The sequence below is a fragment of the Cyprinus carpio genome, chromosome A12, assembly GCF_018340385.1.
Source record: "Cyprinus carpio isolate SPL01 chromosome A12, ASM1834038v1, whole genome shotgun sequence".
NCBI classification, from domain to species: domain Eukaryota; kingdom Metazoa; phylum Chordata; class Actinopteri; order Cypriniformes; family Cyprinidae; genus Cyprinus; species Cyprinus carpio.
This window is the reverse complement of record NC_056583.1, coordinates 18,566,170-18,588,466: the sequence shown is the minus strand read 5'-3', so window position 1 is coordinate 18,588,466 and position 22,297 is coordinate 18,566,170. Positions and strand designations below refer to the sequence as shown.

The 22,297-nt window shown below is 37.1% G+C and overlaps 3 protein-coding genes across 4 annotated transcripts in view; 2 read left to right on the top strand and 1 right to left on the bottom strand.

Moving 5' to 3' along the window:
• Positions 1 to 6,785, bottom strand: part of LOC109099857 (neurotrypsin-like) — a 41,802-nt gene extending 35,017 nt beyond the window's left edge. Inside the window, exons 1-2 of the mRNA XM_042767976.1 lie at positions 6,407 to 6,785; positions 3,142 to 3,184 (exon numbers count right to left, since the gene is read on the bottom strand). Coding sequence (XP_042623910.1) covers positions 3,142 to 3,184; positions 6,407 to 6,466 — 103 coding nt within the window. The 5' untranslated portion in view covers positions 6,467 to 6,785. The remainder of the gene's footprint in view (positions 1 to 3,141; positions 3,185 to 6,406) is intronic.
• A 5,708-nt stretch (positions 6,786 to 12,493) lies between these two features.
• On the top strand, positions 12,494 to 16,264 carry LOC109073689. 2 transcript variants are annotated; one of them, XM_042767963.1, is made up of 4 exons: positions 12,494 to 12,672; positions 14,059 to 14,748; positions 15,049 to 15,178; positions 15,268 to 16,264. In XM_042767963.1, exons 2-4 carry the CDS (start codon positions 14,109 to 14,111, stop codon positions 15,677 to 15,679), a joined length of 1,182 nt encoding a protein of 393 aa, XP_042623897.1. In that variant the 5' UTR covers positions 12,494 to 12,672; positions 14,059 to 14,108; the 3' UTR covers positions 15,680 to 16,264. The 2 variants fall into 2 exon arrangements, with proteins under 2 accessions (XP_042623897.1, XP_042623896.1); XM_042767962.1 differs by having other exon boundaries at positions 12,503 to 12,657.
• Positions 16,265 to 16,349: 85 nt separating this feature from the next.
• LOC122147042 lies at positions 16,350 to 21,569 on the top strand. Its single transcript, XM_042767964.1, has 5 exons — positions 16,350 to 17,400; positions 17,473 to 17,577; positions 19,138 to 19,260; positions 19,516 to 19,641; positions 20,551 to 21,569. Exons 1-5 carry the CDS (start codon positions 17,355 to 17,357, stop codon positions 21,024 to 21,026), a joined length of 876 nt encoding a protein of 291 aa, XP_042623898.1. The 5' UTR covers positions 16,350 to 17,354; the 3' UTR covers positions 21,027 to 21,569.
• The last annotated feature ends 728 nt before the right edge of the window (positions 21,570 to 22,297 follow it).

Sequence of the window (22,297 nt, the reverse complement as noted above, 5' to 3'; positions counted from 1 at the left end):
ATATTTTTGTGGAAATTGTAATATAATTTAACAAGATTTTTGATGAATAGAAAGTTCAGAGGAACAGCATTTATTTGAAACTGAAATCTTCAGTAATGTAATAAATGTCTTTACTGTTACTTTTGATCAATTTAATGCACCCTTGCTGAATAAAAGTATTAATTTCTTCTTCTTCAAAAAAAAAAAAAAATACTGTGTCAAAACGTTTGAATGGTATAGAATATCATAGAATCTTGGTGTGGATTGTTTGACTTGGCCCAGTAAGTAACAACTTTACAACCATACAGAACACCTTAGCAACAGCCTAACAACCACCCAGAACATCTTAGCAACAACATAGCAACACCCTAGGAACAACTGACAACACCCCAGCAACACAAAAACAACTTCTGTATAGGCAAGAACAACACAGATTCTTTAGAATATGCACAATGTATTTTTTTTTCCTTATAGTAAATAGAACTAAATGTAGACCATAAATGTAATCTATAAAAATATGTATTTATTATTCAATGACAATCTTCTTCTTTACCTATATTAAAGCTCTTGAATCATGTTTGTTGTTTTTGGTTTTTTTTTTGGTTTATTTTTGGTTTATTTTTTATTTTTGTTCTTTTTAGAATTTTACCACCCCTGGCCATGATAAAGTGACATTATATGGAAATCTCCATAATGATTCTTTAAAAACAATTGTGCTCAAAAGAAAACAACAACAACAACATTATGGGTTTGGAATGTTATAAGGATGAGTAAATAATGACAGAATTAACTATCCCTTTAGGACTGATACATTCAGCTTACATTTGAATCCTTAAAAGAGAGCAGAGGAGATAGACATCTTCTGCATGATGGAATAGTACATTTGGTGATAAAAAGAAGCAGAGAGAATTTTAACAGGAATGACAGGGAAAGTCAGGTAGTAAAAGGGTGTAAAACAGAGCAGTCAGAGCATCAGGACCAGCACCAAGGGTCAACAACACTAAACTAGGAAAGGCTCAGACATTTCAAACCCATTCCATTACAATGCAAGAAAAAATGGCTGATCACCAGGTGTTAATGACTCCTACGACATGGAAAAGGTTGGGGGAAGGGACACAAAGGGAAATCAGAGAGAGATGCATGTAGGATGCATGCTCTACCATTGATTTAATAATGCAATGCATCCAACTCATTCCAAAAATAGCCATTCTTTGAAAGATCAACTCTTGTGAAATCATCTTATATTGACATTCTTCTCCTTTCTAAACCAAACACACAGATCTGACACATAAGGTTGGGGATGAAACATCAAAGCTGTTTGAGAAAGTAAAGACTGGCACAGATGCACGGAAGAAGAAGACAGACTGAGAGAGTCTTTTCTGTGATGTTTTGATGTATTCCAAAAAGAATTATTAAAAATGACCTTATGAGTCAACTATCAAAATTGAAGGACATAAGTGATTCACTCAAAGCTTGGGCAACACAAAGAGAGCCATCCAACGTGTCCTCCATCTGTGGAAAATTTTTTAATTTTCTTGCACAACAAAAAACTATTTTAAAAGCAAATAACAAACCTACAGGCAATCAAATCTGAACAATCAGATAAAATAGCTTAGATATAACAGAACTTCTATACAATATGCAGTTAACAGTGTGTGCAAAAATAAGCAAAAAATCATAAAAAAATCATAAGAAGAAAAATAAATAATGCAGTGCATTGTATTAGAGCTCTTTGACTGGGATTCATTCACCTTCAGCCACTGACACCCTCTGTGCCGCTCCGAGCTAATGGAAGCACACTGGCAGAACGAATGGCAGCAGAAATCAAGTCATTTACGCAAAGCATCCGTATGGCGTACTTGGACACACACACTCTCAGCTCTGCGCCATAGGAGAGCTCATTCTCCCTCCCCAAATAATCCATTTCTCCACCACAATGAATATTTGATACGGTTCACATAACGTGCTTTGGCGTGTTAAGCGAATGTGAGAGCAGACGCATGGTGTGCCAGGGAGTGACATGAGTGCATTAGGGTATTCACATTAGCATTGGCAGTTTTTTGGGGTTTTTTCCAAAATAAAACAGAAATGAGGTCTCTTATCGCAACTGTTTCATCTACAAAGCTTCAGACATTCTGTGCTGCACAACAAAGACTTTGTGTCGTAGGATACAACTCATATCAAAATAACTTTTATTTTATTTGGTCCAAGTATCTCCAACCACCACTGTGGCATGTTTCATATTAGATCTAGGTAGAAATATAACCACACAACTTATAGAATCATAAACTGACCTATTTCTTTTGATGTATGATGGATGCTTCTGGCACAGTTTATGTTTTCATTGAGAAGCGAAAACCAAATCGCTCAATCTAAGTCCTTTCGGCTCCCGGCATCATAAAGCCGTCTGATTGGTTGGTCTGGGCCAGGCTGTTTATCTGTCTTGATGCAGTGACATCAAAGCGCTGACAGTCATTAGCACTCTGGGATTGGTACTGAGGAATTTCACGCTGTCGAAGTATATGAGAATGAGATGAGGGAGAAAATCTGACAGAGTTCAGAAAGATGGGAGACCAACATAGTGCGAATGCCCTTATTAACCAGCCACACTGGCGATATCCAGCGACCAGCGCACATTGATGTGGCGTAAATGTCATATTTTGGAGCTCTAGGGAATTTATGAATTATTTATGTAAGACAACCCATCGCAAATCCATCTTCATCAGCTCATTACAAACACAGGCAGAATTGAGAGAATGAGATGTAGTGGAATGTAACTCTAAACAAGCATTTGTTTTTATTCTTTCATGCATCTCTGTAAATGCACGAAATGAACATTTTGTTGCTTTTAGTACTTTGAAGCCATCTACAGTATCTGCTAGTGTAGGCCTACTCTTGAAAAATTATAAAAGTGACCTTCAGTAGATATTCACTTTTAAAATATACAATAATTCTCTTTTAAGTCAATTTAAAACTTATTTTAGCACAGTGGTTGACAGATGAGAAGCCAGTTCTTTAATGTTGTCCAAGACTCATCAGGACTGAGTTCTTGAGTTCAGAAAGATGGGAGACCAACACAGGGTGAATGCCCTTATTAACCAGCTACACTGGCGAAATCAAGCGATCCAGGGTCTAAAACAGAGAAGACTCGTATCGACTCACCTGTATTTTGCACTGCATTCAGGTAGCTGTCATCACCATTCACCTGCAGAGAGGGAAAAAGGAAATGAGTTCAAATGCAGAAAGCTGACAGAATTATGAATTGATCTGTTCAGAACACTAAAGTGTCTGTTTTTCCAGAATAGTGATGTTTTATCTTCTTAGACGTGACACACATTTGAACAGCGGTACATTCCGTTTCTGCCTACCCTTCTGCCTGCCTCAGAGGAAGCTGTGAGAGTCACTTCTGACAGGGAACCAAGATAATAGCTGTTAATATTTTCACTGACATTTTATTTATGCGTTTCCTTCTTCTGCACTGCGACTGAAGTGCAATTAGCAGATGAGTTAGTATTGTAATCTTTAAAAGTAACTGCTGTCTTACAATGAAACGTGACTGGGATGCGAATAGTATGATATGAACAGGGTTTTAAGTCCAAATTACATATTTAAACACACATCACACAAATATTTTTTAAATAGAGGAACCATTAGTCATGACACAATCATGAAATTAATTTTACTAGGTTTTCAAACCATTCAGCTAAAATTTGGGCAGCTGTCAAGGCTGAGTACACCCTAGAAATCTGAGGATTGCTGATATAGAGTCATTTTGGCAGTAGTAAGGAACTAAAGCTGCTTCTGTGACTTGAAATGCAATGAGCGATTGAAGGCAGGAAAATGGCTGTAAAGGGTTTTGCAGTCCACGTTTTCCAGAACCAGTTGGACTCCCAACTGATTTTTCGCTGAGCATACAGAAACCATGAAGCTTGTAATCCTAAATTTGACCTAGCACTCATCACTGATCCATAAGAATATTTAAACATTTCTTTTATAGTGTTTACCAGTTCTACAAAAAAGGATTAGAGTCAACCTAAAAACTCAACCTTAAGTCTTTCAGTACTAGTATGACTTTCTTTCTTCTGTGGAACACAAAATGAGATATTTATAGCAGAAAACCCAAGCTCCATTATCCATACAATGACAGTGAGTTTTGATGGTTTTCAAGCAATACTTTCTATACAAGATTTTCAGCGACTTAAATTCCAGTCTATTTCTAACACAGAGCTATCATATGGCTTCAGAAGACTTATATAAAATTTCCAGCATGAGTCATATGGAACACTTGAGTGTGACAGTCCTTTCTTTGCATGGAAGAGAGCAAGTCATTCTGTTAAACTTCTTTTGAGGTCCACAAAAGAAAGAAAAAAATACAGGTTGGGAATAACACGAAGGTGAGTAAATAACAATTTTTGAATTTTTGAATGAACTATTCCTATGAAGAATAAGAGTTCAAACAGCTAAAACGTCACAATAAAGTCTGTAATTTGTTGTCCTCTCATACCAAAATCTACCCACATATTTGTTTTGAAATGTTTTCGCTTGTAAACTGTCCTAGATAGGTGCATATTTTTTTATGCTTTAGACAAGACTGCAGAAATCAATATTATGGATAGAGGACTTGTGGATTATTGTTTTGTTTTTAGCAGTTGTCTGGACTCTCAATCTGATGGCACCCATTCACTGCAGAGGATCCACTGGTGAGCAAGTTATGCAATGGTAAATGTCTCCAAATCTGTTTTGATAAAGAAACAAACTGATCTACATCTGGGATGGACTGAGGGTGAGAAACTTTTCGGCAAATTTAAATTTTTAAATGAACTATTCTATCAAAACCCCTTTGTTTCTATGCTGCACTGCACAGTAATTTTTCAAACACCTCTATAGATGAAAACATGCTATTGACTTACTTCATTAATTTATGACCAATAAACTGATCTGGGGATTTAGCATCACCAGCAAGGCTAATTGCATTATAGATAACAAGCTCCAGTTATGCGCTCTGATATTTGTGCTCATATCAACACATTCAGGTCAGTTACAGCCATAATTGCATCTGTCATTCTCATTCCACAGCAGCAACTGGGGCCAGACTGACACTGTCCTTTATTATGTTCCCTTCCCCATAATACTAAAATATACATTAAACAAAACCCTTGATTTAAACAGCATCTTTTTTTTTTACTCCCATTTGGCTGTCCATTTCAAATGTCACCTATACAAGAAACAGCTTGTGGTAATGGAATATAGCACAGATGAGTGAACATATGACCAGGTGTGTCTTACTGACAGCTGCAAACACAAGAAGGCACACACCAACCTTGATGTCTAGCCTATAGCACACATCCAGTGTGCTGCTGTTTTTATAGTATCCCAGGAGTCTAATTGCAAATGCACATTCCGGTGCATCAATCCATTAATGGTATGACACCATGTCAGGAGCATAGCCCTTCAACAGATTTGTTTGTGCTGTAAAATTTTCACAATCAAGAGGAGCATAAAGTCTCTAATGGAGCACGGCAGGCATATTACTCATTAATTCCTTCCAATAGTGCTGTTGTTTCACCGCCCAAACAGATGTTAAGATACTCCAGCTCTGTAGTGGATGTGAGATGAAGGTACAATTGTCTATAGCTGTTAAATAACGCTGATGCCTTTCTCTGTAAATTTCCTTATGATATGCTAAAAAAAAACAAGCCATTTAGGAGTGTTTTAGTAGGTAATGCCACAATAAAACTGAAAATCCTGTTCAAAGCACTTCTGTTGAATTTTTCTTTGTCTTCTGTGCTGAACCTGAATTTGGAGAATCCTGAGTGTATGTGAGATATGCTCTATTACCCCCAAAATCAGCCATTCTTTTCAAACTATCCTAATACAGAATTCTTCTCCACATCCCCTGAAATACCATTATGTGTGTGGGTCAATCATTATACTTTAGCATGCTCATCAAACTCATTAGCCTTACAGCAGAATATGGGTCAGTGTGTTGTATTTTTGAATCCTTGTGGTTTGCAAGCTCTGAGCTTTGTGCATTCACAGTAGAAAAATAAAACGAAAAATAAGGTTATTAAATGATAACTGAATTTAAACATCTAATAATCCTCCACGTACAAATCCCATGTTAAACGTGTATCATTTAAGCGACATTTCCTCCCTACAGCATGTCAGATCCTCTATTAGAGGGAGGTGGCTTTGCTTGAATCTATTAACAGCATGTCAGTGTTTTATTGCACAATGACAGATATAATATGCTGAACTAGATTTGGCCAAAAGGTGCACTTTGAAATCATGCTGCATTAATGTTAGTGGCTCAAAGCAATACAAGCAAGAGCACGCAAAAGCACACATTGTGTTAGCAAATGTAATAAAGCCATTTAGGTGTATTTATTCCGCGCTATTACTGAACAGCCCTAAAGGCGTATCTTACCTCCAGCAAGACTGCAAACACACCGAGCAGGGCGAGCATCCTCCACACTCTTGGATACATCCCTATCTCCGGCTATGGGTCAGTGTCATTGTCCGGTATTAGAAGCCACCTCCGAAGCAGGGTGTATTCGCGAATGAGCGCTGTTCAAACGGATTGAATGGCAGAAATGCGCTGATGCCGTTTAAGAGCGTTGGTTTCCAGGGTGAGTGATGCGATGCTCCGTGACCCGCCGTAGGTTGATATATGATGTCTAATCGGTGTTGTAGAGTAGTGTCACGGACGCACACACCCCTCGTAGCGACCCACGCGCAGCGCTACGTCTCCAAGCGCTCACGCACCCCGCGCGCGCCGCACTGATGAACCGGCAGCCAACAAACTGGGCGTCACTGCTGCCTTAGTGCAGTCCTGGCAATAATAATAATAACATATAACAATTTGTGAAATATGTGTCTAAATTGACAATTAAAGTACTGTTCTATATTGTTATCATTATTATTATTATTATTATTATTATTATTATTATTATTATTATTTATTATTATTATTAAGTGCAATAATAAGTAAAATATTATTATTCTTGCCCAACTATGCTATTAAATTTTTATATACCGACATAAATAATGAAGTTCTGTTATATATATATATATATATATATATATATATATATATATATATATATATATATATATATATATATATATCGAAGATTATTGGAGTAAGTTTTACAAGAACTACAAAATTCTGTTTAATTCAATGTTTGCTGTTTCTTTGTAATTAATTTTGAGATTTATTAGCCATTTCTGAGAGAAAATTCTTTCAAAAATATTTTTTATCAGTTCAGTTTACAATGTGTAAAATTGTAAAATGTTACAGTGGTTATTCCAACAGGGCCATAAACACCATAGACACTGAGAGGGACAAGTGTGTGTGTGTGTGTGTGTGTGTGTGTGTGTGTGTGTGTGTGTGTTTGTGAACACTACCTGCATATCAGTGCATCTCTCTCTACAAAAGGTGAAGCTGTGAGTTTAGTTACTTCAAAAACAGTGATTTTACCCCCTCATTGCTCATAGTAATGTAGCAATTCAGTATCGAAGCTGTTTTAATAATAAAAGTCGCTAATGTTTCTGTGTCTGTGTTTACGTGATTTTTTATATCTGTGGGTGAGTGATGTGTGTGTGTGTGTGTGTGTGTGTGTGTGTGTGTGTGTGTGTGTGTGTGTGACTTGGAACCTGTGCATTAAACGATTTTATGTATGTGTGTATATAATGTAAGCTGGTCCCCTCCAGTGTCCAAGGCATGGTTACGGGCTTGCCTTCCAACAATGGAGTCATATATTAGTGTTCTGAGGAACTAAAATAAGTAATTATTCACTGTTTGTTATTCAGTGTTGAGTCAGTGAGTTGACTTTTATAACCGAATAAGTCTGAGTTGTGAGCGAATCATTCCAATAAATTTTGTGAATCAGATCAACTGATTCATTGAAAAGATCCAATTGTTACTTCTCCCAACTACTCTCATAAATGTTCCATGGAGAGCAAGGCTGGATGCAAAGATTTTCAAAAAACAAAAACAAACAAAAAAACCCCAACAACAACAACAACTTAGAATACAGCATATATGCATTTAAAATGACTCTTTTTTGTTATTCACAGAGCCTAAGGATGTCATAGAGACAGGTGTGATATCTCAGAACACCAATTTTAGTCCTTAGTTCAATCCTAAAACTTGTCTAACCACTTTGAAATAATCTCTATTGTTAAAAGTCATAAACTGAATAAAACCCTTTATAATAAATAATCTGCTTTGTTATATAAGAGATTATTTCAAAAGCCATTTTCCCCATTTTTTTATTATTATTGTATATTTAACCTCTAAATGTGCATACATATAAGAAAGGGATTTTTCTCAACAAATGTTTGTTTTACACGCAGCAGTAGAGAGGTGAAACCAATGTCTGAATCATCACAAAAGAAAAACACCTGGAGGGATTTTGAATAAAACTAGCAGAGGGAACATTATAAACTGCAGAAAAGATCTAGAGGGGAAAAAATAAGAACATTTATTTTTTGTGTGGGTGTTAGACAGGAAGAACAGAATATTTTCCTCCCAAATTATCATAATTAACACACACAGTAATATAAAACAAAAAAAACAAAAAACAAAAAAAAAAACACCTAAAAAGATTTTTTGATTGGATATTTCCAGAAAACGTAGCAATTTAGAAAATTACATCTGAGCAGTGTTTCACATGGAACCCCCCAAAAAACAAAACAATATTCTACCATATATATATCCATCCACTCTATAGCCACAGCTATTCATTCTGAAGCATTTATGTGATGGCACGAGTTCAATTACTTTCAATAAAAACAAACAGAGCAGAGCATAATAGATTTTGTTGCTTTATATTTGCTCATAATAATAAAGCTACAGCTGGGAAGCCCAGCATGAGTGACCTTCTGCCGGTGGCATGCACAGTCACCCATAGTCTTCGCACCCACACAAGCATGCATACATTACCCTCTCAATCCTCCCTTTCTCCCACAACACTCATGACCTGATCATTGGCACTGACGTGTTTTACAGTCGTGTTATATCTCTGTGCCGCAGAGACACCTGCTGCATGATGATCTGTGGTTGTAATGGGGGAAATAAGAATTTTACTGGTGCACTTCTTTGATGGATGCAGTGTTGTCATGGCAACGCAATGGTTAAACTGCCAGCAGTACCTCCAACTCTAACACCACACTTAAGGATTTTTAAGAGACAATTGTCTTTGTGCTCTCTGTAAAATTGGGTCATGAAAGGGGTGGGGGGTGTAAAAAGAGAGAGTAAGAACCTGAAAGTGGTATTGACTAGAAATGACATTAAAAAGGACGATTTTAAAAGAGATGCATGTTTTATCTTGCCAACAAATACCTCGGTGAGTCATAATGCTTCACAAAGTCTTTCTATTTTATTCAGGAATGTAAAAATCCACATCCACACACACACACCGATTTAGGGGTTCTGTATGACTATCAGAACTGTCTTAACAGCTCTCAGTTTCATTAACCCCCTCTAAAGCAGCCAATCCCCACCCAGTTGGTATGGAAACAGATAAGTAAGAAGAAAGTAATCAGAATCTTTTTTCTTCTCCACATACTATTAACAGATATTAAAGTAATAGTTCCACAAAATATGAACATTTGTTGTTTTATTATTTTAATTTTCCTAACAATGAAAGTGAATGGTGACTAGCAACTGTCATGCTCCAAAACATTTCCAGGTCATACACATATGTTCAACAGGGGAAAAAAAAGAAACAAACAATTAAAAAGGTTTGGAACAATGTTGAATGGTAACACTTTACAAGGTTCCATTTGTTATTATTATTTAACATGAACTAACCATAAAAAAATCCTAAAGCATTTATTAATCTTAGTTTATATCTTAGTTAAAATATTATTAAAATAAAAAGTTGTATCTGTTAATGTTACTTAATAGACCTGAGCTAACATGAACCAACAATGAACAATGACAAGTTGTAATTTTATTAAATAATGTTATCAAAGGTTAAATACCGTAACTGGTCATTGTCAGTTAAAGTGTTACTGGTTAAATAAATAATGATAGAATTTGCTTTTTTTTTTTTATGAAGTATTACTAGTCTTGCAGTCATTACAGGCAATGAATAAAAGTGACAAATCACACCACAGAGGAGAGCATGAAGGTGAGATATTAGTGTTAGATATTTACAGCATATCAAATATCTTGCTTATTCAGACAGGTCTGAACTAATGCACCAGTCCTATTGCATCATATTTTGGATTTTTTTTTTTGTACATAATTAAACTGTTGATGTTTATTGTCACATTTCGCATTCAGCATACACATAAAAAAGATGGCAAACCTAGTGTGTTCTACATTTATAAATTTCATTTCAAATTTCCAACATGATACAGGCTTCCTTATTGGTGTAAATATTTAGAGTTGTGTACTAAAATACTCAGACTTCCTCGCTTCCTCTATCTATATCCCTCCCCAGAGTTTGGCAGTGGGACAACATTAGGAACGCTAAAGTGTTGGCTGCCGCAGGCACTCTGGCTGCTGTTGTAAGTTAGTGTTTGAAGTGGTGCATGCTGTCGAAGATGCAAGCAGCCTTATTGAGGCTTCTGTTAATGGAGGATCTCAGCAACATTGCTAATGTACCAAACATCAATCTTGTTTCACATTCAATACGTTCAGAATGCGAATTAAACTGATTTGCTCCATTAAAGCTTTGAAATAACCAGTTAAATATGATTGAGATATATAGAAAAGACAGATAGATAGATAGATAGATAGATAGATAGATAGATAGATAGATAGATAGATAGATAGATATAGATAGACAGACAGACAGACAGACAGATAGACAGATAGATAGATAGATAGATAGATAGATAGATAGATAGATAGATAGATATAGATAGACAGACAGACAGACAGACAGACAGATAGACAGATAGATAGATAGATAGATAGATAGATAGATAGATAGATAGATAGATAGATAGATAGATAGAAAGATCCCCCCCCTCCCCTCCCCTCCCCTCCCCTCCCCCTCCCCCCCCCCCCCCCCCCCCCCCCCCCCCCCCCCCCCCTCAGACCCCCCCAATACAGTAAAACTGTACATTTTAGAGTGGCCTTTTATTGTGGCCAGCCTGAGGCACACCTGTGCAATAATCATGCTGTCTAATCAGCATCTTGATATGCCACACCTGTGAGGTGGATGGATTATCTCAGCAAAGGAGAATTGCTCACTAACACAGATTTAGACAGATTTGTGAACAATATTTGAGAGAAATAGGCCTTTTGTGTACATAGAGAAGTCTTAGATCTTTGAGTTCAGCTCATGAAAAATGGGGGCAAAAACAAAAGTGTTGCATTTATAATTTTGTTATAAATATAAGTGTAGATAGATAGATAGATAGACAGATAGATAGATAGACAGATAGACAGATAGATTTTTGCAGCTTAATTAAAATCTCTTTGCATTTACAGTATTCTCAAGAGCACCACAGAGAGCCTTTGTCTGCTGATCAAAGAAAAATAATAAACAAACCTCACCTTTAAAATAAGCCAAAACATCAGCTTAAAAAATGCATACTAAGTCTTTAATCTGATGCATGTAAAACATGCAAGATTTATAGCTTGGGCATACAAAAAAAAAAAAAGTAATGAGTCCTGGCAGACCTTTGATTTATATTTCAATCTGACCTGACACTGATGCAGAGGCTGCTGAAGAAGGAGATATTTGTGCTTTTCCAGCACATATTCTATCCCTCTCTCCATCTCTGGTCCCCTTACGCCTACTGTGCTGACACTTGTGACCAACTGATAATGGGCAGATAAATGAATTCTCTGTGTCAAGAGACAACAACTGAAAATGGTGAGACACCACCTCTCTTACCATGGAAACATCTCTAAACAATTACTCTCATTTACTCCCTGGTCTCCTCTTTCTGTCTGCCACTAGCAAGATTATCAAGATAATGGATTTGGCTTTAATAATAAGCACTTAAGACTAATTTTCCTACTAGCTGAAAACGCAAATAAACATTATAGCTTTGGGATGGGCAGCATCTAATGAGTTCATTAGAGATGGTGAAGGAAAGCCATTTAAGAAGAAATACTGCCATCTAGTGCAGAAAATAAGTAGTGAACTGTACAAAAATAATACCCCGTGTCCAAGAATGTAGATTTTTAAGTTTTCATATCTGTCAAGAAAAACAGTAAGCTGTGATCAGTATACCGTAGTGCAAAGAGGTTACCTATTATTTGAACATGAAAACGTATTTATTTTCATGCCAAATTTGACAAGGAAACAACTATAAATCCACAGTGTGTTTGACTTGATCACTTCAATATAATAAATCCAAGCCAAATAGATTCCATTGCTTGTTTTTGTCAATAACATTACATACCAAACTGACAGACACCTGGAAGCTTTGTTCACGCCCTACCATTTTAAGCTCCGGATATTCCGCCTTTTCACACTGACGTAACATGACTGACACGGGCCTCCCCGAATAAGCGCTTCCAGTGAACATGATTGACAGCGACATTGGCCAATGAGCGTTCGAGCTCCGGCAGCTATGGCGTCTGTGTCCCGTCTGCTGATTTGCAACCCGCCGAAACAGGATCGGTGAAGAAGGAGACCTTCGATCGGTTCGCCATGGACTGTTCTAGGATCAGTGCGGTTTAAATACGACTCTAACCATACAGCGGTAAGTGAGAATACGGTCAGTAACTTGTGTCTGATTCAAGGTTAGCGTTCGTAACCAGAACAGTCCGAATTAAACGGAGGTTTGGATGCTTTTGAGCACATAATTACGGTGGAATATCACGTTACAAACATAATGGTGGCTTTGGCCTGTCCTACTATTCATCAAAACAAGTAGATTATCTTTCCTCTCAAAGTCAGCTCAGACTTTGTACTCGGCTCTTTGTGTATATACAGTCTCCTCATGTGAAATAAACGAAACATTACATCACATACACATTCTTTATCAAACGCAGGGGCTTCAACCCAGTTTTATTTACTGGATGCACAGAGTGTATAAGATACATACAGTCGCGCGCTCCAAACTTCAGCCGTCATGCGCCCCGGTGACGCTGTCAAAAACGTCATATCGGCTCGCGTTCCCACCTGTGTCTTTGAACAAATATGTGATAAAAGCAATAAGGACATGAGAAATGCTGTTTGTTCTGTCTCCTTTCCTACAGCAAGGTTTTGTGGTCTTCTTTATTTGAAATAAATAATGGAAATGCTAAACAAATCTTGCATAAAATTAAAGAAGCATACTGACAGTCATCACTGATAAGCTACTACTAAATATTGTAGAAACTTAATTTTCTGTAAAGTTGCTTTGTAATGATTTGTATCGTAAAAAGCGCTATACAAATAAACTTGAATTGAATTGAATTGAATCCTACAAAATACTACATAGGATTCGTAAAGTTTAGCATGTTTGGAAACATAAAAGAACATTTCATAGACCTGTGAATTTTGTGGACTGGAAAAAGAAACAATTCTGCATGTTTTATCATTGTGTATACTCAAGATTGTCTTTTTTTCTTAAGGATTAAAAAAATAAACAGAAAACTAGTGTGTATGATAGAAATGTGATAGAAATGAAAATAACATTAGCATATCAATATGTTAAAGAAATTCGTTTTAAAAAAAATAAATCATAAATCTAGTGTTTTAAAGACACCGAAATTAATGTAAGGCATTTTTTTTGTTTGTTTGTTTTTTGTCTGGCAGTTAATGTTGTAAAAGTGTGTTAGCTCTGGTTCATGTGGCACTGAATAAAAAATAAGTTTAATTTAATTTAATTTAGTATAAAGTCTTATTACTACCAAAAATTCTATAAAATTAGCAAAGTGTGAATTTAAAATAAATAAATAAAAATAAAGTGATCAAATGAATTATTAATAAAAAAAAAACAGTCAAAATAATATCTAAATTGACTATTTACTTTTCTAATGCATGTTCCTAAAATGTTAGCATTTTAACTCACAATCTCAAAATTTGTGTTATATATATATATGTATATATGTATGTATGTATGTATATGTGTGTGCACGTGTGTGTGTTTATCTAACTATACTTTTTTTTTTTTTAGATACAAATTTGCGTTAAAAAGCTGTTCATCACTGTGCTTGTGAGAAAAAGATGGATCCGTCTGCCGGTATGCACATGTCCGCTGTTCCCCAGAACAGTGATATCGTGCACGTCTCTGTCGGGAACCCCATTATAACCATGTATCAGCCACAACCGCAACCTCCAAACATCGCACAGATCATCACGCAGCACGTGGTACCTCAAGAAGTCTCCTGTCACGCTGTACCGCACACCATCCCATCGCACGTCCAGATGCCAACTCACATCCAGACTCAGTCACACATCCAGCCCGCTCCACATCTGCAGACTCCACTGCAAGGCCACGTGGAGGCACAGGCTCATATTCAGACCCAAGACCACTTATCAACACAAGGTCCATCAGAAGGCCAGAGTGCCGCGCCATCTCAAGATGGTGCAGTGAACTCACTGCAGGTCCCTTTTGCAGAGGTAGCCTCCCTCCTGGATCCTAACATGAAGAGCTCAAAGGCCCGCAAGTATCAGATCCATTACGAAGAGGTGAAGAGGAGATTAGAGCCGCCTGAGAAGATGTCTCTCCGATCTCTGGCTGCCTATACAAGAGTGAGTCGAGGTCCTGCTAGTAAGAAAACACTCTTGGAGTCCCTAAATGTCTTTGGACTGTCACCAAGCACCAATACAGCAGTATCCAGTTCCTTTTCTAAACTAATTGAAGGTACGTCTGAACAATATACTTCAAAAAATGAAAACTCAAACCTGTTTGAACATAAAATGGCTTTTTGTACATAAAATGAAAGTCATCAGTGTTGTTTTGGACCCCATTGACGTCCAGTTTATGGGAAAAATCAGTTGAAATATACTTTAAAAGATCTTGTTTTGTAGAAGAAAGGAAGTCTTGAGAGTCAGTAAATGATGACAGACTTGTAATTTTTGGGTGTACTCTTTAATCATGACCTAAAATCTTGGTTGAAGCAAATTAATTCTACATAATTACATGAATTTTCATTATTTTCAGGTGACACAGCTGCCCTTTGCAAAGACATGAAGGATTTTGCACTGCAATATGTTGATTATGAGAATATGGCGAAACAGTTGCTACCTGAAACGAACCAAGTACAGCACTGGTCAAAAATCATTGAAACAAGGTAAAGCATTAGTAGTCCTGTAAAAAGAATAATAAATGGTTCTGATGTGATTCAACCAGTAATTTTGGTTGTTTATTGTTGTTAAACAGGAACTATCTAGAGGAGATGCGGAAGACTTTTAATGATCCAGTGAATACACGTTTGTTCTCCAATGTTACACATGGTCTTGGTAACGGCATGATGGACGTGGCTCTCGATATCATAGATACCGTCATCGACCGACAAATCCGAATCCTCTCAGGAAACACTGACCCCAAACCCCAACCTCCGGTGAGAAGGATAAGGAAACGCAACCGCAAGCCCAAAGCCGCCACGGAAGACGGCAAACCTAAAGAAAAGGGCAAAAGGGGACAGAAGAAAGGAAAACAGATGCGGCTGGATTCTGTTGTTCCTGAAGTTCAGCAGTCCACAGAGATGGAGAGCAGTGTGTTAACACTAGTCTCTGTAGGATACGAAACTATTTCCAGTGGACTTAACGCCACCAATGCAGGTCTCGTGTAACATCACATGCCTGAAAGGTGCTGAGAGACACTGAATTCAGAGTGCAAAAAGTTTTTCATAGAAAATTTTACTTTTATAAACATTAGACTTCTCCTTCTCTCTGAATATATTTTGGGTTTTTTTTTTCACAAACTGGTTGATCAAGAAAATAATGTGGGTCTGAGAAGCTGTTTTGATTTATACTTTACCAATCATGTGTCGCTCTCAATCTCTTGTTTTGTCATTTGTGGTAAAGAACAAATGTACACAGACAGCGTATGCTATTAAAGTAGCAGGCAAGCATTTGTTTTTTCAAGCACTATGTTGTATTCTCATGAAATTAATCACAATATCAGTTTCTCTTAGTCTCATTTTAGAATTTTATCTCTGAAGTGTTATTTGTTTCTGTTTTACTTAATCCTACAAACCCCTAGCAATTTAGTTTGAGTAAGAACATACCTTCTCTTAATTTTTCAGACTATTTATTTACTTTTTCTGTTTGTGTCTGATATGTAGTGTATGTGAATGACTGTAGCCTGTACTCTGTAAGTTTTACAGATTGCTCATCATATGCTTGTATTAAAAGCATTACCTTTTTACAAAGCAGTTTGTATATTTATTACTTTTTTATTGCTTGCAGAGCGTGAAAGCATCCACTCTAATGTAAGATTAAAATTTATTAAATGGATTTATTGCAATTGCTATTGCACATATTTAGGGTTAGGGATTTAAACAAACCCTTAACCCTAAGTGTTAACGTTTTACGAGTGTTAAAATTTAAAAAACATTATTTGTGCAATGAGCCAGAGATATCTGAAACGGTGGATTTTTTGTGAAGCATCTTGCAATTTTTCTTAAACAACAAAATAAGGCAGGAGGGACACAATCCAGAACATCATAGAGATATTTTTTATATGATCCAGTAAGTAACATGTAACAATACGTTTACAACCATTCCGAACAGCTTTGCAGCCACATAGCATCATACTAGCATTGTGGTGGCAACAGTATTTCAGAACATGTAAAACTGTTTAATTTAATAACATGTAGTTACTGTAGTAATTTGTCTGTTTTATAAGTGCCCTAAGAAGTCAATAATGGCTAATTGGTTTGTTTTCAATTATGTTCACTTCAACTACTTTGTAATCTTTTGTATTTTCACAAAAGATTTCCCCACAAAGCCACTTTTCTGAAGCCCTCGCGAAAAAGCAGAGAAAATCCTCACCATGTAGTTAGATTTGTAACTGAGCCAGTGATATTGTTTGTCTGTTTGTTGTTCCTCTCTCTCTTCTGCCCTCTTGGAGATATTTGATGTGGGCTTTCTGCAGTTCCCAGTGTTTCCTACAGGTGTCCTGTCCACTGTGAGGCTTTCATCAGATTGAGGATTTGGAGTGCATTAGTGAAGGTCTGAATCAGAGCAGGCGGTGGAGAGACAGGGATTGAGAGGAAGAAAATAAATGTGATGAGTGTGGGAGGGAGGAGTCGCAAATATACACAGCCCGGATAAGAGTGGAAAAAAAACAGGTGGAGGACAAAAAAGGACAATATTGCACAAATGGTTGTACTTTACAGATACAGAGCAAGAGATGGAGCAGTGTGAGATTTTAGATCAGAAACACAGTTTAGACTGCCGTGGTAATCTGGGACACAGGCAGTGCTGAGAACTAAACAGGTCATCACAACCTCACATAGACATATGGACATGATGGGGGCCAGTCGTCCACTGCCCAATGCGCCCAAGGGTAAGTAACAACAGGCACAATGCGAAGACTGTCTGAAGGATGTGCATTTTTATGTACGTTTTCTTTTCTCAGATTCACTAAGTGCTGCAATAGAGGCCATCAGTGTGAGCACAGAACTTGTCGAGGAGGAACTAAAGCCATATTTGGACACCGTATTGAATGTTGCCATAGAAAGAAGTGAGTATTTCAGGTTTTTGTTATATAATTTAAGATTTAAATTATTTGTTTAAGACAGGATAAGCCCAGATGAAAAATTTACATGTGGTTGTATTTGTGTGTCTAAGTGTAAATGTCTAAATAAACTTCAATGCAGAGTCAATTCAGACATGCATAGGACTAGTTGAGCACTTATGTAACAAAAAACCAGGCCCTCTGAGCATTATAATAATATAATGTTATGTTATAATAATCGTTATAATATTGCTATAACAATATTATGTTATAATTATAATATTTATAATATTTTGTGACAGTTCTTAATAGATTATGCCTTTATAAAGTAAATTTTAACTGTTGTCAATTGGTATGAGCTAGATAATGCAGAATGTGCCAGCACTTTGAGTGAGTTCTGAAAGCTGCTTAGTGCGTATTGCATTTACACTTTGGCTAGACATGACTGAGGCTACTATCATAAGTTATGTGTCTCTCTGGAAAATGTGATTTTGCCTGGTCAGTTGCAACACTTGAAGGTTGAATATTTTTGCATAATGACCTCCAAACAGTATAATTAGCTGTCATCCTAAGCAAATGGTTTTTTTTTTATAGCTATGCTAGTTTTATGTCTTTGGGATCATTTTGCATTAACTTTATTCTCACATAGTTAAATAATACAGACTTAAATCAATGTTTTATGTGTAAAAAGCAGGATAATGTACTGTCAGGTTTATTTTGTGATAAAGACCAGCTGACTGTGCATTTTCCCTGACATATCGCGAAACACCCAGGCACAGGTGAGAAACCATTATTAACACATCAACCGGGATGGTTGTGAGAAGGATACTCAACTCCTGTGGATTTGAAAACAGAGATGCTGTAATCCGCATTTGTCTCTGTGAGAGCCATTAAGTGACACAAACAATTAGCCAGATTGCTCCTTTGTACACAAGCAACCAGGTGGGCAGCTGTGAGTGACCTCTGTAGTTTGTGGAAACATCATTTGTTAATCTGTGCGTACAGTACATCCATATGTTCACTACAGACAAGAATAGTCTAGCATGATGTACACAGTTTATCCAATGTGTTGTACTTTCAGAGGGATGGGTTTTATATACATCAACGTACAAGATTTGGGGTCATTACAATTAAAAAATGAATACTTTTGTTCACCAAGGACACATTAAATGGATCAAAAAAATACAGTAAAGACATTTATAATTTTACAAAAAAAAAAAATACTTTTTTAAATAAATACTGTTCTTTTGACGTTTTTCTTCATTAACGAATCAATGAATCCTGGAAATATTAAGCAGCACAATTGTTTTCAACATAATAATAAGAAATGACTTTCTTCTTGACCACTAAATCAGCATATTGGAAAGTTTGTGCCATTATAGAAATTATTTGCATTTGAAAATATATTAAAATAGTGAACTGTTATTAATTGTAATCATATTTCACAATATTACTGTTTTACTGTATTTTTGATCATAAAAAATGCAGACATTAGACACTTCTTTCATAAACATCAATATATATTCCTGACCCCAAACTTTGTGTAATGTGTTTTTCCTGACCTAGAGAAAGGTGCATCAGAGCAGGTGGTAGAAAGCGGTATTCTGCCTGTTCTGGCTCAGATTTTAAGAATAAAGAGCACGCTCACTACTCACACAGCCAGACTGGTAGCTGAACTGGCCAGAGACGGTAAGAACAAATGTTTTATGTACAAATATAATACGTGTGTATGTTGGTATAGCCTTGTGGTTAAAATATGGGCTGAGCTGTAACCGAAAAGGTTGAAGAAGACCTTAGCTACAACAAGATCAGGTTGCTGGTGGGATTGTCCCTTTAATAAGCTGTATAAACTGCAAATAATAGGAGCTTGGCATCTAACTTAATATTCATAGTCAAAGATCACTGGCTGACTACTGATTATTTTATAATTCCATCTTTCTTTAGCTCCTGTGAGAGAGCAATGCTTTGAGACAGGAATTGTGTCTGCCCTTGTGACCTTTCTGCTAAGCCAAGACCAGGACCTTCTCCTTCACGTTAGCCAGGCCATCGCAAGAATTTGCTATGACAGTAGTGAGTGAACCTGAACTTTTGCCCTATTCTTCTAACCCCAGTGTTACTGTTGTGAGTGGAATTGGTCATACTTTAGTATGTCAAGACAAATTTTAGTAAAATTTGAAGCACACTATTTGCCATAACAAAGGTTGATCTGAATTGATTTGTATAAGAGGTTATTTTTTGATTTTAGCTTCAAACCTGAATCTGAGACAACAACGTATAGTTTAAAAAATAAAGATGAAGTTTTAAAATAGTTTCCATTTTGAAAGCTTTTGAAAATGCACAAGTTTGTCATTGGAAATGATAGCGTATTTGAACGCCTTTTATATTGTGATTTCACTGGAAGAGGTGACATTCATATGAGAGATAGAAAAGTAGAGTGCGCAAGAGCTGTGTGAATAATGCCAGATATAATTTAACTGTAAAACATTTAATGGTAGGATTCGATACCAAATAACCTCAAATAGCTCAAAAACATCGAGAGAGATAACATAAACACATACTTTTACAGTCATACTTTACCCAAAACCGAAATTATGTCATCAGTTACTCACTCTCATGTTGTTTAAAACCTGTGACTTTTTTTTTAATTCTGTTGAGCACAAAAGAACATATTTTGAGAATTACTTCAGTGTTTTTTTATTTTATTTTATTTTTTCAATTGAAATCAAAGGGGTTCCGGTGCTGTTTGGTTCACAATATTTTTTTAATTATATTATTTTGTGTTTTGCAGAAAAACAAAATGAATCCAGGTTTGGAACCATATGAGGGATGATGACATTTTCAGTTCTGGGTGGAGTGTCCCTTTGATAACTTCACTGCAGATTTTCAGGAAAAACAGGGAGCTAGGTAGAGTCTAGCAATCTGTGTCTCGATGCTGACTCTTGAGTTTGGAATGTAAGAGTGATTTTTTTTTCTTGCCAGACTTGCAACAAGAGCGATTCCTGAGGCTTGGAGCTGTCCCACGACTGGTGTCGGTTCTTCTCCAGTACAGTAAAAACGAGGCACTGCTGAGCTCTTGCCTTCTGGCCGTCTGTAACCTGGCCAACATGGGCGAAGAAGATGGCTACATGCTCTCCTGGGAAGAAGGGGCGTATTTCGTTGAGGGGGAGCGGGTTTTCCGTGGCACCTCACGGTACTCTTTCAGCTTCTCTTCAGCTGTGATGGTGGTCAGGCTGAAACAGTGGACTAACGGCCAGTACTCTGTGGCAGTAGAAGTGCTTCAAAGGTGCCCCACATTGCTGTGGGGCGCAAAAAGTGGCCACCAGACTGGACACCGCTTACCGAACTTTGCCCACCTAGGCAGCTGCCCCAAATTGTATAAAGTTATCAGATGCTCAGTGAAGAACATTCCGAGAAAGAGGAATCTGAGGGCAGCAGTGCTTCATACCCTTTTGTGAGGCTTCATTGTAGTGCTTTTGGACTCACAATAATAATGAACATCTGAGGTGGCCTAAACTGGTGATCTGGTGTGAACCATGTCCCAACATTTAAGGAGCTCATTTCAGCCATTCGTAAAAAGAATGGATCTGAAAGCACAAACATAGAATATAATTGCTCTCGTTTTCCAATAGCTCAGATGTCATGTCTGAATGCGTTCCACCTGAACCCGAGGGTACCAAAAAAGAGCCAAAATCACAGGCCAGGTCACAAGACATGTTGTGTCCAGGCAGTTTAAGTCCTATAGATCTACGCTGACTGTACATAGAACATGAGAACAGGTGGACGCCGTGCTGCAATCTGCTAGCCTTTCTGAACTCTGTGATTAGTCTATAAGAGGCCTTACAGTAGTGGATTATCCAGACCCAGCGCTCAGGGTCAGAGCAGCTACATGCACCAATGGAAATAGATTAACAGATGAAAATTGTGTCTTATATTTACAGACTTTGGGTCCAAACACAGTCCAGGTTAAAGCAGACTTACCTAATGTACCAAATAAAAAAAAAAAATTTAATTTTTGTTTTGCGTAGTGTTGTTACCCATACTCAGAATTCGTGCTCTGCATTTAACCCATCCGAAGTGCACACACACAGAGCAGTGAACACACATACACACTGTGAACACACACCCGGAGCAGTGGGCAGCCATTTTATGCTGCGGCACCCGGGGAGCAGTTGGGGGTTCAGTGCCTTGCTCAAGGGCACCTAAGTCATGGTATTGAAGGTGGAGAGATATTTGTACTGTACATGCACTCCCCCCACAATTAATTCCTGCCGGAGAGTGGATCTAACTAACCTTCGATTGGGAGTCCGACTCTCTAACCATTAGGCCATGACTTCCTTCACACAGGTGTCCTATTGTGTAGTGTTTAGGATATTTGTGTTTTAAATTTCAGTATGGATTGAAAACTGCAAAAATAACCATGTACAAAACCCCTGTCAAAGTGACCTAAATCCATATTACATGCATGTAGGCTTAGTAGGGGAAGGGGGATTTCACACTGTGTGCAGGGTTCCCTCCGACATGGAAAATGAGGAAATATTAAGGGATTATTAGGCTTGTTAATACTGTATGACTAGATTTTGCTATTGTGTAGTTTGCTGCACTACCATTCAAAAGTTGGGGGTTGTTAAGATTTTTATTTTTTTGAATTTTCTCACCAAGGCTTCATATATTTGATCAAAAATATAGTAAAAACAGTCATGTTTTGAAATTGTATTACAATTGAAAA